Raw genomic sequence first — 13,520 nt, forward strand, 5'->3', positions numbered from 1 at the left:
ATTTAGCAAGACTCTGTCTCTAAATAAAATATAAGAAGGGCTGGGACGTGGCTCAGTGGTTAAGTGCCTCTGGGTTCAATTCCCAGTACCCAAAAAAAAAAACTTTTGGGGCTCTTAGCAGAGCCATCAATTGGGCAGGAAGAGCCCAGAATGGGGGGCAGTGACTTGCTCCAAGCCACACAGGGACCCTGCTCTGCTCCCGAGCCTCCCAGGGAAACTTGGGGGTGTCGTGGCAGCTCTGCGGGGCATCCTTCCCGCACTGGCGCTTCCCAGCGCTCACAGGCCAGCAGTGAAGGGCAGCTCAGCCACTGCACGACGTCCAGGTGGCAGGGCTGAGCCCTGCGAGTCAGGCTGGGTCTGTGGTGAAGACCCAGGAGGAGGGAGCCTGGAGTGGCGAGGGCCCCAGCAGCGGGAGCCCCCAGGTGGGGCGCGCAGGGTCTGCCTGGCGGCCAGCGCCCAGCGGCAATGGGTGGGCGTGGGCGCGGGGGAGGAGACCCTCTGCCAGCGGTCACAGCGCGCACAGCCGGGCGGGCGGGCTACTTACGTATTCGGCCGTGTCATCCGTCTCCCACTGAGCGGGAGGGCGGCAGGGGAGAGAGGAGGGAGGTGAGCGAGGCCCAAGGCGGAGGGAAGCGCGGAGGACAGTGCCCGCCCGCCCCAGCCCCGGCCCCGCCCACCTGGGCATCGGCCAGCATGACGTCTTTGATGCGCGGTGGCCCGCGGGCCTCGGCGCCCTCCATGCGCACGTAGTGGACCTGGTAGCCGCGGATCTGGCCGTGCTGCCGGCCGGGCGCGGGCGAGCGCCACAGCACGCGGATGGCCGTGGCGTTGAGGGCCTCCGCCTCCACCTTCCGCGGCGGCGCGCTGGGCACTGGCGGGCGGGAGGGGAGGGGGGCGAGCGGGGCCGTTACCCGGGGCCGGCCCTGCCCCGGGCAGCGACACTGCCCGATGCCAGGATGCCGCAGGGCCACGGGGCGCCGAGCGCTCACCACTGCCCAGGAGGGCCCGGCCCTCGCCCGCCCTCCCGCGACCCCAGGGGCCCTGATGGCAGGCCCCACTTAGAGGGCAGGGAGGCCGGGGCCTAACCCTGCTGCGCGCAGCGCCCTAAGAGCTCCCCACACTGCTGGAGGGGGCTCCGCCCTCAGGCACCCCTCCCCGCTGGGCGGGGCTTGGGGTTCTCACTTCACAGGTGAGGAAACAGGCTGGGAGAGGTGACTCCGTGATCAGCAACCGTCAGCGCCAGGCTCTGAACCAGGCGGTCCGGCTGCACCGCCTAAATACTCCAGCAGGTGGCTGGTCCACTTGGCACTGAGGATCTTTTTCTGTCTGCTAGCCCTCAGCACCTTCGTCCCACCCACCCAATAGCTTCCTTTCTTCCATGTGCACAGTTCCTGCCACCCGACTCTGAACTAAGGCCACCACCTGGTTTTCCTGCTTAACATTTCCCAGCCTGTCACTGGCCGCAGTGGAACGATTTACACCACGGGAATTGGCCAGTGCTGCAGATCAGCGGGGTCCACTACTTCCTAGGCGGACGTCTCAGACAGAGGGAGCGGCACGTCCTGGCTTATGCCAAGAGTCCAAGACTTGGGCTCCTGAGGTGACTGATTTTCTGGAGGACCTGTGTGCCAACCCAGGAGCCTTCTACCACTGAGTGCCCCATTTCCATGGCTCTGCCTGCCTGACCAAAGTTGTGGGCTGCCAGCGGCTCCTGCCAGGCACAGCCCGCAGGTGAGCACTGCTTGGCTAAGGCTGCCCAGGCCTGGAGCCACCAAGTCCCAGCTGGGGGAGCTGGCTGCTTCGCGGCTCCCGCCTTCTGACCGCCAGCTCAGCTTTCCAGAGATGGTGGCTCCAAGGCGGGCGGGCTGGGGCCTGCGGGGTCCGGGCCGGCTGGTGCTTACCGTCCTCGTCGGTGCGGACGACCACGGGCGAGCTCTCGGGCCCTGGTCCCACCTCTGTGTGAGCGACAGTTGTGATACGGTACTGGGTCCACTTCTCCAGCGCTTCCAGCAGGATCTGGGTGGTGGTCGGGGGGATGCCGTTCACCTCCTTGGGTTCCGGGTCCTCCGAGCCCAGCGGTCGGTAGCGGACGCTGTAGCCCACCAGGGCCCCGTTGTGTGTTTCCGGCGGCGGCGGGCGCCAACTTACCAGAATGGCCGTGGAGCGCATGCTGGTACATTTAACGTCTTGAGGGGGGGCTGACGGTTCTATTGGGGGAGAGCGTGGGGGGGGAGGTGGGATGGGCGGGGAAGGGGGCGGGGAAACAAAAGATGGGAAAGAGAAAATAAAAAAGAAGATGATAACAAACAAAACAGAACCAAACCAAAAAGAAGTCGGACCCAAAAGAAGCGGGTGTCAACCAAAGGTGAGATGGGCGGGTGATGGGCGGCGGGATGGGCGGGGCGCTGGCCAAGAACACTGCGCTCACCTTCAGGGCTTGCCTGCCTAGCACACAGTGGGTCTCAGCACGGGGAGCAGGGGTGTGCATGTGGCACACACAGTGCCAGGCACCTGCCGGGGCTCCGTGGACAGGAGACCCCTGTTTTGATTTTACTTGCAGCACTGGTGGGTGAACCTGGGTGGTGGGTGAGCCACACCCCAGTCCTCCTCTAAAGCCAGTTATGGGCACTCGGTCTTGGAAATTGCTGAGACTGGCCTTGAACTTGGGCTCCTCCTGCCTCAGCCTTCAGTCACCAGGATGAACGGGGTATTTGTCCACATATAGCAGAAAACATCTATATACTGAACATACTGAATACCTACTATGTGCCAGGCACCAAGCCAGGGGAAGTGCAATAGGGCCCCGTCTACTGGGCACCCACTGTGTGCCAGGTACCAAGCCAGGGGAAGTGCAATGAGGCCCCATCTACTGGGCACCCACTGTGTGCCAGGCACCAAGCCAGGGGAAGTGCAATAAGGCCCCATCTTAGGTACCTACTATGTGCTGGGCACCTACTACGTGCCAGACACCAAGTCAGGGGAAGTGCAATAAGGCCCCATCTACTGGGCACCCACTATGTGTCAGACATCAAGTGAGGGGCATCTCATTAAGGCCCCATATACTGGGCACCTACTATGTGCCAGGCACCAAGCCAGGGGAATCTCAATAAGGCCCCATCCACTGGGCACCTACTATGTGCCAGGCACTACTATGTGGCAGACACCAAGCCAGGGGAAATCTCAATAAGGCCCCATCTACTGGGCACCGACTATGTGCCACGGACCAAGCCAGAGGAATCTCAATAAGGTCCAGTCTACTGAGCACCTACTATATGCCAGGCACCTACTATGTGCCAGACATTAAGCAAGGGGAATCTCAATAAGGCCCCATTCACTGGGCACCTACTAGGTGCCAGACACAAAGTCAGAGGAAGTGCAATAAGGCCCCATCTATGAGGTACCTACTATGTGCTGGGCACCTACTATGTGTCAGACACCAAGTTAGGGGGAGTGCAATAGGCCCCATCTACTGGACACCCACTATGTGCCAGACATCAAGTGAGGGGGATCTCATTACGGCCCTATCTATTGGGCACCTACTATGTGCTGGACACCTACTATGTGCCAGGCACCAAGCCAGGGGAATCTCAATAAAAGCCCCAACTACTGTGCACCTACTACGTGCCAGACACCAAGCCAGAGGAATCTCAATAAGGCCCCATCTACTGGGTACCTACTATGTGTTAGACACCAAACCAGGGGAAATCTCAATAAGGCCCCATCTACTGGGCACCTACTATGTGCCAGACAGCAAGTCAGGGGAAGTGCAATAAGGTACCATCCACTGGGTACCTATTATTCGCTGGGTACCTACTATGTATCAGGCACCAAGCCAGGGGAATCTCAATAAGGCCCCATTTACTGGGCACCTACTATGTGCTGGGCACCAAGCCAGAAGAATCTCAATAAGGCCCCATACACTGGGCACCTACTATGTGCCAGGCCCCTGACAAAGGCTTCACAGATAACAAACACCCTTATTTATTGAACACATACTATGTGCAAGGCATGGTAACAAGGGCTTCAAATATTTTATGTTAAAATACAGTGACAGATTTTTATGGGCCAAGCATGTGTTCACTGACCATGTGTGGCCACGGGGACCCAGAGCTCACTCTCCTTAGGGCCCCACTTGGCCTTACTTGGAAAATAAAATCAATGCCCATGTGTTGAGCACCTACTGTGTGCCAGTTAGCATGCTGAGCACTTTGGAGAGTGATGACAGTGCCCATTTACTGGACGCCAAATGTCGGGGAGCAGGCGTGCCAGCTCCCATGGAGCCTACTGTGGGTGCTGCTGTACCCCAGCACTGCGCTGAGTCCACCGCGATCAATAGCAAGTCTCATTTACTGAGCACCTGCTAGGGACCGGGCATGCCAACAGTTCTCTGAAGACGAGTAGCAGGTAGCATTTACGTAGCACCTACTGGGTGCCAGGTACCCTGCTAGGAGAGTTAGAGGAAAACACACACACATTAAGCACCTACTATGTGCTAGGCGCTAAGAGCCTTAAAGAATAAGAGCTCCAACACATCAAGCACCTACCTACTTAGCCAAACACTGTGCTCAGAATGTTACTGTTTAACAGTAATAGCTCATAGTTATTAATCACCTACTGTGTGCATGGTTTTGTGCTGAGGACCTTACATAAAAATACTAATGGCTGTAACTTACTGAGCACCTACTAGCTGCACTCTGTGCCAAGGGCTTTGCAGGCAACGACTGCAGGTTTGGAGTAACAGCACTCGCCATGTGAGGCTCTTGCAGACTGACAGAGTACTAACCTGAGCAACTGCTGTGTACCTAGCCCAGGCCAACTTCTTACAGCAAGTGCCACTGATCAAGCCCTGACCGTGGGTGTGCCAGGCGGCACCAGAGGCGCGGCACATAGTCGTCGCAGCCCACACCTTGGGTGCCTGGCACCGGGTTCCGCTAGTCACACGCCGCTGGCAGCTTCTGCTGACTGAGTGCCAACTTCCTGTCCCCCACCATGCTGTTCCATATCTACGTTTCCAACAGCCTTGTGGAGCACCTACTGTGTGCCAGGCAGTGTTAGCTGAACAGTAGTGCTTGTTCCCACGGAGTAGCGTCTCCACCTCTCAGTCCCTGCTGGCCCACGCTGTCACTGGGGCGACGAGCGACACCTCCCCCGTCCTGCACTTCCAGACCCCAGCGGGCCCTGGACGTGCCACCCGTGAGGCTGTCCCTGGGTGGCACGGCTCAACCCTTGTGGCCACGCAGGTGGCTGCGGCTGTCCCACCCCAGCCTGGGGCTTTAGCAGGCAGGGGTCTCAGAGCTCCCGGGGGGTTGCCATCGTCACTGGTGATGACCTGCTAGTAGCCCAGCCCCAGGGCACGTTCCCATCGCCTCTCTGGACATTCTAGAAGCCAGGGCGGGCCCCAATTCACAGGTGAGGGAACAGCAAAGCAGGCCCTGAAGCGAGGCCTCGCTGCCCTTGGCCGTCTGGCTGAGGGTGGCTGGAGCCACTTGGAGCTGCCCAGGACTCTGGCCTGCCTCACCTGCAGGGAGAGGCCACTCCTCTGTTCATGGATCTGGCACCTTCGACCACGTGCACATCCTGCTGGGCTCTGAGGTCCAGAGGTGGAGCAGGGCTCCCGTCTGCAAAGGCGCTGTGCCTCCCGGACCTCAGAGGCCAGCCCGCAGCTTAGCTTAGCGACAATGCCCTCCAGCCTCCAAGTGAAACACGGGAAACCCTTCCTCTGAAACTAGACCTGGGTGCCCCTCTCCCGTTTCTTGACCAGTCACCCCAACCCAACGTGCCCAGGGGAATCAGGCAGGAGCAGAAAAACCAACCAGGGAATGTACCAGAAGGAATGGATTTGCTGAGAAAGGGGGAGGAAAAATAAAACCAAAACCATAATAAAATAAGAAACGACGGTGATGGTGGTGATGATGAGAAAAACCATAATAAAAGAAAGAAAGACGCCGTCCGGAAATCTCCCAGTCTGTTACCTACCTTCCACTCTTCACCTGCTAACTTACAAGACCTTTACGAGGGAGGCGGCGCTGCGCTACAGGGCTGGGCCAGGCTCTGGTGGGCCTCGGACGCAGTGGGCCCGAGGCCTTGGAGGCGGGCAGGTGGGACAGTGTCTCAGGAGACCCATGCCGAGTATCTGACCTCCACCTACCCTTGTGCTCAGACTAAGGAGCCCGCAGCCCCGGGGGTACGCCTGGCCCTGAGTCTCTGCTGCTGCTCCTCTCGGGCCCCACCCGTCTTGGGGCAAGAAGTGGGGAGTCCCTTCCCCCCACTCCCTGTCCTGGGCCGCCCCGGAGGTTCGCATGGCTGGGCCGAAGCCGCTTTCTAGGCGACCGTGGAGGCCGCGTCCTTCACAATCCAGCCCAACCTGCGTGATGTCTCAGGAAGGGCCGGGCAGGCACGTGAGAAGCTGGCCAGCCTCCGGCGGCCTGAGCCCGGGTTCAGGAGGGGACCTGGGGCAGCGCTGGCTCTGGGCCATGCAGCCCAGAGCTGCTGGGGGCCAGGGGACACGCAGGGTGGGCTGTGTTTGTGAACTTGCTTGAGACTAGCTGGTACTCACCTTTGTGACACCTCTGCCAGCCTCTCAGGTGGCCACCCAAGCCACAGGCCACCCTCACTGACCTCCACCTGACAGATGTGCCCAGGTGCCTCGGCGCTCACATGGGCAGCGGAAGGAGGGGGCAGGCATGGGGCTGCGTCTCCATGCCCCACTCTGACACCCGGCCCGAGCCGATGGCACCCTTGACTAACCCAAAATGCCCCCGTGAGCGCGCACTCGGGGCCTGAAGTCTGAAGGCCACGCTGCTTCCACAACAGACCGAGGGCCGCAGCAGGAAGGCCACGGTGGACCGGGGCACAGGAGGGGCACAGCAGGAGACAGCAAGGGGCCTCCTCGGGCCCCAGCACAGAGCAGGCAGGGAGGGCCACGGTGGAGGTGGTGGCAGGGGCCACAGGGTGGCCCACACCAGCTGCTGGATGAAGGGTGGCTTGTGACAGGAGCCCGGGCAGGCACAGCAGAGAACTGCAGGGACCCAAGAACCCGCCAATCAGATCTGAGCGCACCCCGGCCCTCGGGACCGGAGCAGGGCCTGGGCCCAGAGAGGCGCTGCTCCCTGCTGGGCAGGAGGGCCACGTGGGGGGTTCAACTGTGTCCTCCACTCTCTCTGGCAACCACTGGTGCCAGCTGTGGAGAGGCCTGGGGATGGCCTCAGAGCCAGGCCAGAGGAGGAGGGAGAGAGTGCGCCGGGCCACGTGTCCTGAACCAGGGCGAAGTCAGCCATTCTCCTGGTCCCTAATTCTCAACCCAAGTCAACAGGCCTGGGGACACAGAGGACCCCACGGCGAGACCCTCACTGTGCTGGTGGGGAAACCGAGGCACAGCACTGGCGATGCGTCGGAGGTCCAGGGGCGAAGGGAGTCGGCCGCAGGCGCCCCCCCACCCCCTGCGGCGGGCTCTGCCCGGTCAGGCCCTGAGGGCCGGCTGCGCCAGGCCGCGGTCCCCCCCGCAGAGAAGGGCGGTCGCCGAGACACGTACTGGACTGCAGCGTGCGCTGCCGCACCACCGAGGTGAAGGCGCCCAGGCCCTGCGGCGAGCGGGCCGCCAGGCGGAAGGCGTACTCGGTGTTGGGCTTGAGGTCGTCCACCACGAAGGCCGTCGTGGGGTCGAAGGTCCTCCCCACCTGGGGTCCGGGAGAGACAGGGAGACAGAGACGGAGAAATGGAGACAGGGGAATCGACAGAGAGATGGAGACAGAAAGAGGGGAAAAGGCCAGAGTCAGGAGGGAAAATGATGAGACGGAGATACAAAGAGAAGAGGAAGCGGGTCAGAGGCGACAGCGGGGAAGGGACAGAGACAGAGAAACCGCAGAGCCAGAAAGAAGAAACTCAGCAATAAAAGGCAAGAACGGGAGGCCCAGGAAGCCGAGCAGAGGCAGAGGGGGGCCCCCTCCCCGGGAGCCCCGCCCCTCCCGAGCGGCCCCGCCCATCTCCGGGGGGCCCCGCCCCTCCTGACCGGTCCCGCCCATCTCCAGCGAGCCCCGCCCCTGCCTGGCGAGCCCCGCCCACTCCGCCCTACCACCTAAGCCCCGCAGGTACCTCTCGGCCGCGGTCGCCCTCGCGGAAGAGGAGCTCATACTTGATGATGCTCTCCTGCCGTGGGGGGCTCCAGGAGAGCCCGATGCTGGTCTCTGACTTGGCCTCGGCCCGCAAGTTCATGGGCTGGCCAGGTACTGGGGGAAAAGGAGCAATGACCAGAAATGGGGGAGGCAGCGTTGGGGGCGGCCACACAAAGGATCCTCATTCTCCCAAAGACAAGCGCGGGATGGCCCTCGAGGAAGGGCTGCTGAGCTCCGACCTGCCCCCGAAGTTCTCATTCTCTCAGAAACCCCAGCTCCCCTGTCTGGCCAGCCCCATCCCGTCCCTCTCTTCAACCACCCCAGTAACTTCCCTGCCCTGCAAGGGGCATGGTTGAAAGTGGGGCTCTCCCACCCCTTCTGCAGCAGCCCCAGTCTTCCTGGACTTTGCCTCAAGAGCCTGAACCCCCAGGGCAGAGTCAGAAGCCCACGGGAGCTGGGCCCCCACACCGAACAGCCTTCCCGTCCTTCCACCTGAGAGGGAGGAGCCATGTGCGGGGGGGCTTGAGGCACTTCTCATTCACTAATTCGGAGGAAGCAGCACCGTCCCTACAAGTGACAGCTGCGGACGGGGCTCTCAAACCCAAATGCGGATGGTCCCCAGAGTTAAGAGAAGAGGGGGCCCGAGACACAGCACTGCAGTCTCAATCGCAGCTACCAGGAGCCCTGGGGGCTGGCCCACTGGACTTTACGAGGAAAGCCAGAACGCTTTGGTTTTCTGGGACAACTCCATGCCTTTTGATACCAGCAGAAGAAGCTCTCAAAGCATCATGCGGGATCCCCAAGCCGCTCCGTGGCCATTGGCCACTGGCCCGCCTGGCCTTGTGCTCCCCCAGCTCCGAGCCCCAGCCCTGACGCCCCCGGCCTCACCTCCCTGCTGGGTCTTGACCTGGATGGGGTCCGAGAGGGGCCCGTCGCCCACGGAAGTGAAGGCCAGCACGCGCACGGTGTAGGTCTCGTCTTCCAGCAGGCTGCCCACAGTGGTCAGCAGGCTGTCGTCCACGTTGTGCTTCTGCCAGTTGCCCACCGGGTGCTCAGGCTCCATGGTGTAGTAGACGCGGTAGCCGCGGATCAGCCCATTGGGCTCCACTGGCTCCTCCCACTGCACGATCATGGTGGTGGCGCTCAGCATGCGGGCCTGCACGTTGCGCGGGGCGCTGGCCGGGGCCTGCTCGCCAGTGCGCGTGACCACGGACTCGCTGGGGGGGCCCTGGCCGATGGAGTTGACGGCCGACACCCAGATCTCGTACTCGGAGTTGGGGCTCAGGCCGCCGATGCTGTAGCGCGTGGTGGTGATGTCCTCCTTGATCTGGTACGGCCCGTCCTGGCTCTTGGACTTGTACTCGATGACGTAGTAGGACACGGGGTCCGGGTTGCCCGAGTCCCAGGTGATGGTGATGCTGGTGGCTGTGTTCTCCGTCACCACGGGAGTCCCAGGGGCTTTGGGGAGCGCTGTGGAGGGAGGCAGGTGGCGGGTCGGGCACACCGTCTGCGGCCCCAGAGGCCGCATGGCGTGCGGCCACACACTGTCCTCTCCTGCTTGGTTTCCCTGGAGGAGTCAGGGGCCCTCTCGTCTCATCTACAGCGGCGGCCGTGGGTGGCACCCGGGCCGCTAAGAACAGTTTTATCGGGACACAGCCATGCTGAGGTACTGTCCATGGCTACTCTGGTTCCATGGTGGCCAAGCTGAACGGCTACGCCCCAGCCCAGCCGGCCCCTGCTGAACCGCTTCCTGTTTTAAGAACTGGATGACAGGTGGCCCAGGGCGCACACCTGTCATCAGGTGTGACTCAGGAGGCCGAGGCAGGAGGTGACCCTGTCTCAAAATAAAACAAAAAGGGCCAGGTGGCTCAGTGGAGGGGCCCCTGCCCAGCGCGCGAGGCTGGGGCTCCATCCCGGATCTGCTCTCCGCTGCACTTGGCTTCCACACGGGGCCTCATCTGCTCCACTCCACCCCTGCTGTCCCCCGCTGCCTGCCCTGTGTCCCTCCTCCCTTGGCAGGAGGCACTGTTCCCACTGCCATGTGAGGTTCTCCCATTTTTCACCTGTTGTCCCGGCAGTGGGGGCCTGAGTTTCGTTCACAGTTGACTTTCTCCCATGTGTCCCAAGACAGCAACCGACAGAGGCCCAGAGGCGGCTGACCCTCAGGATGACTGACACCAGCTACACCAAAGCTTCCAACAGCCTGGGTCCAGGCCTGCCAGCCTTTTCTAACTCTGCTCCGCAGCAGTCACCCAAAAACTGCCACGGACAACTGTCAACGAATGAGTGTGACCACATGCCAATAAAACTTTATCTACACCAACAAGCGCTCGGAGGGCCAGACTGGGCCCACAGGTCACAGTTTGCTCGTCCCCGCTTGACGGCTTTTAAACTTGATAACCTAGGGTCCCAGTTCCTCTCCGGATTTCCTGAAACCCTGCACGGCCTGTCCCACCGTCTCCAGATCCTGTTCCTGTCCTCTTTGGCTCACGCCTGTTCGGTTTTCAGTCTTTTGACTGAGACATGCTCTTCTTCTAACTTTGCTGGAAGATGAGCCCATCACTCTGGGTGTCTCAAGGGCACTGTGTGTCCCTGTTACACCCCTAGGGGCCCTAGGTCACTGCTGCCCGCCTCTGTGGGCTCAGAATGAGTCACGGTTAGGATGTGCGTGGCAACAGGCTGACTATCCAACGGTAGCCCCATGAGATTATGGAGCTGAAAATTCTGCCAGTGACCCCACGCCTGCGCTTCCTTCCACAGACCTGTGCTCCCCGGGCATGAGTGTGCGGCCGGCCGAGCGCGCAGGGGAGCACCTGCGGCAGTAGAGCCAAGTGCACGGGACAGCCGCTGCGGCTCGCTACACGGCGCTTCTGGTCACTGCAGCCTCCGGGAAGAGCCCGGAGGAGGCCAAGCCTCCAGCAGCAGCCTCCAGCACTGTGTGCATGCCTACCGCAGCCTTTTCTTTCCCGTTTGTGGCACTTGGGATGGAACCCAGGCCTGCACGCACCTGGTGAGCACTCTGCCACCCAGCCACACCCCGGCCCTGTTGACTTCACTGAGACACTCTGGCCAAGTGGCCCACCTGGCCTGGAACTTGCCATCCTCCTGCCTCAGCCTCCTGAGTGGCCAGGATGGCATGGGTCTCTGAGGGCCTGTCTCAGCTGTCTAGGTTGGGGCTGCCCCACACGGCGGAAAGCCGCTGACGCACCAGGGCTGGGCCCCGGCCCGAGCGAGATGCCCGCCCGCCCCGGCTTACACTTCACCGTGATCTGGGCCACCGCCTCGATGACGCCCAGACTGGACATGGCCACACAGGTGTAGTTGGCCGAGTCCTTGACGTCCGTGAGCTCCAGCACGTTCCGGCCCACTGGCATGTCGTCCTCGGGCGTCAGGTCCTCGGCCCCCTGCATCCACTTGACGTAGGGCATGGGCGAGCCCACGGCCACGCAGGTGATGTTCACGTTGCCGCCCGGCATGATCTCGTGGCTGGTGGGCAAGATGGAGAAGCGGGGGGCCACGCGGCGGACTGGGGGGTGGCGGCGGCCGAGAGGCGCGGGAGGGGAGGTGGCGGAGGAGGAGAGAGGAAGGCAGGAGGAAGGAAAGAAAGAAGACGGGAAAAAGGGAGAAAGCGGAAAGCCGTTTAAATATACACAGGACTGCTGCTCCCCTGTCAACCGTCCCCCAAAATGAAAAGGAAACAAAAGCCAAAATCAAAAAACCAAATTCCAACACAAAAAACCAAAACGTCAAAGAAAGGCAACTCCACAAACAATATAGAGAGATACCGATACAGAGTAGAGACGCGAAGCGCTGACCTCAGAGCAACAGGGTCGGAGACCAGCGAGGCTGGTCACAGCACAGGGATGGACACAAAAATTTATCAGCGGTTTCTCATCTTTGCTGACAGCGTGGCTCGGGGAACGGCCCCCGTGTGCTCCCGAGTGGGGCGGCCACCCCGCGGAGTGTGGAAGGTCCGGCTGGGACACCTTGGGCAGGGGTGCTGGGGACGCCCGACTTGCCCCCCCAACCCACCCCCGTTCTCAGGCCCCAGGGAAGGTCCTGTAGAGAGGAGCCCGGAGGCAGGGAGGCCTGGCAGCTCGGCCCCCACTCTTGACCCCCTCTGGTGACACAGGGACCCCGCCCACTTCCCCAAAGGAAAGATGAGAAACTCTAATGAAATTTTTGTGGTTTTGGGTTAGAAACCCTTCTAAAAGCTTCTGTCGGTCTGACAAGTTTCCATCATAGATGCGGCTCTCAAAGTCACAAACATCATGCAAAATAGAGAGAGAGAGAGAGAGAAAGAGAGAGAGAGGAGGAGGAGGGAGAGGAAGGACAGAGGGTGCAGAGGCAGAGGGGGTCTCAGGAGGCGCCCGGGAGGACCGGAGCGCAGACGGATGAGTGGAGAGAGACGGGGCGGGGGGCGGGGCAGAGAGCGCAGGGCCCGCCGGCGCTGCATACTAATCTAGCGGATGTGACCCAATGTGACAGGTCACATTGTCACATCACAGCCCTGGCAGAATCGTAATCGGGTAGGAGTATGATAATAATAATCGACAACCAGGGAATGAGCTGGGACAGGGGCCGCGGGGCGTCGAGGGCGCGTCCCGGGGGTGCCGCCTTCCCTGACGACCTCGCAGAGGACGAAGGCGGCAGGATGCGTTTCGGGGGCTCCATTTTCAGAAGTTGGGGAGTTCTGGGGTGGGACGGGATGGACTCGGGCACCTGGACTCAAAAGGCTCTGCTAAGAAGGAAGTGGCTGGGTTCTGGGCGGAGACTCAGGCGACCCTGGGGACCCCCGGGGCCCACAGGGGGTGCCTCCCCAGGTTGGGTGATGCAGACTCGCCTCAGCGGCAGCCACAGTGCTACCTGCGGGGTCACCAGGGATGGCACGGGTCCCACTGCGGCCCCGCCCCGGCTGCCAGGGGCTCCCGGGGCTGCGGTCCAAGGGCCGGGCTGGAGGTCTGGCCTGCTCTAGGGAGGAGGGTCTCGCGGCAGGGAAGGGAGGAGCCCTAGCTCTGCCCCGCCTCGCCCTCCCGGAAGCCCCAAGCCCTGCTCCCTGAATCCAGGTGGGAGGCAAAGAGGAAGGCCGGCGGGCGGAACGAGGGTCTGTCTGGAAGCTGGCAGCCCTTCGGAAAACGAAGCCCCACGAAAAGTCCAGAGTCACGTTGGAGACGGGGTGGGGTGCGGGGCAGGGGACGCGGAGGGGCATGCAGACAGACTGGAGGTGAGGGGCGGTGCTGATGGGGAGCGGGGAGGGGTCCGGCCGGCCAACGGGGTCCTGGCCAGCGCCGGCATCCACAGCGAGGCTGGAGGCTCGGGTGGGGGATGCCGAGGCTGCGTTGTCATGGAAACAGAACACGATGGGGGAATGAGCGTGGGGGAGCTAATTAATCCAGGACAGAAAACGGC

General features: G+C 61.8%; 1 protein-coding gene across 1 annotated transcript in view; it reads right to left on the bottom strand.

Annotated features, from left to right (window-relative positions):
- Positions 1 to 13,520, bottom strand: part of Ptprs (protein tyrosine phosphatase receptor type S) — a 51,322-nt gene that overhangs the window by 14,232 nt on the left and 23,570 nt on the right. The window contains 7 exon segments of the mRNA XM_047530771.1: positions 545 to 571; positions 678 to 871; positions 1,902 to 2,207; positions 7,532 to 7,676; positions 8,092 to 8,225; positions 9,000 to 9,581; positions 11,368 to 11,637. Of these exon segments, the coding sequence (XP_047386727.1) occupies positions 545 to 571; positions 678 to 871; positions 1,902 to 2,207; positions 7,532 to 7,676; positions 8,092 to 8,225; positions 9,000 to 9,581; positions 11,368 to 11,637 (1,658 nt within the window).

Source organism: Sciurus carolinensis, chromosome 17 (genome assembly GCF_902686445.1).
Source record: "Sciurus carolinensis chromosome 17, mSciCar1.2, whole genome shotgun sequence".
Lineage (NCBI taxonomy): Eukaryota > Metazoa > Chordata > Mammalia > Rodentia > Sciuridae > Sciurus > Sciurus carolinensis.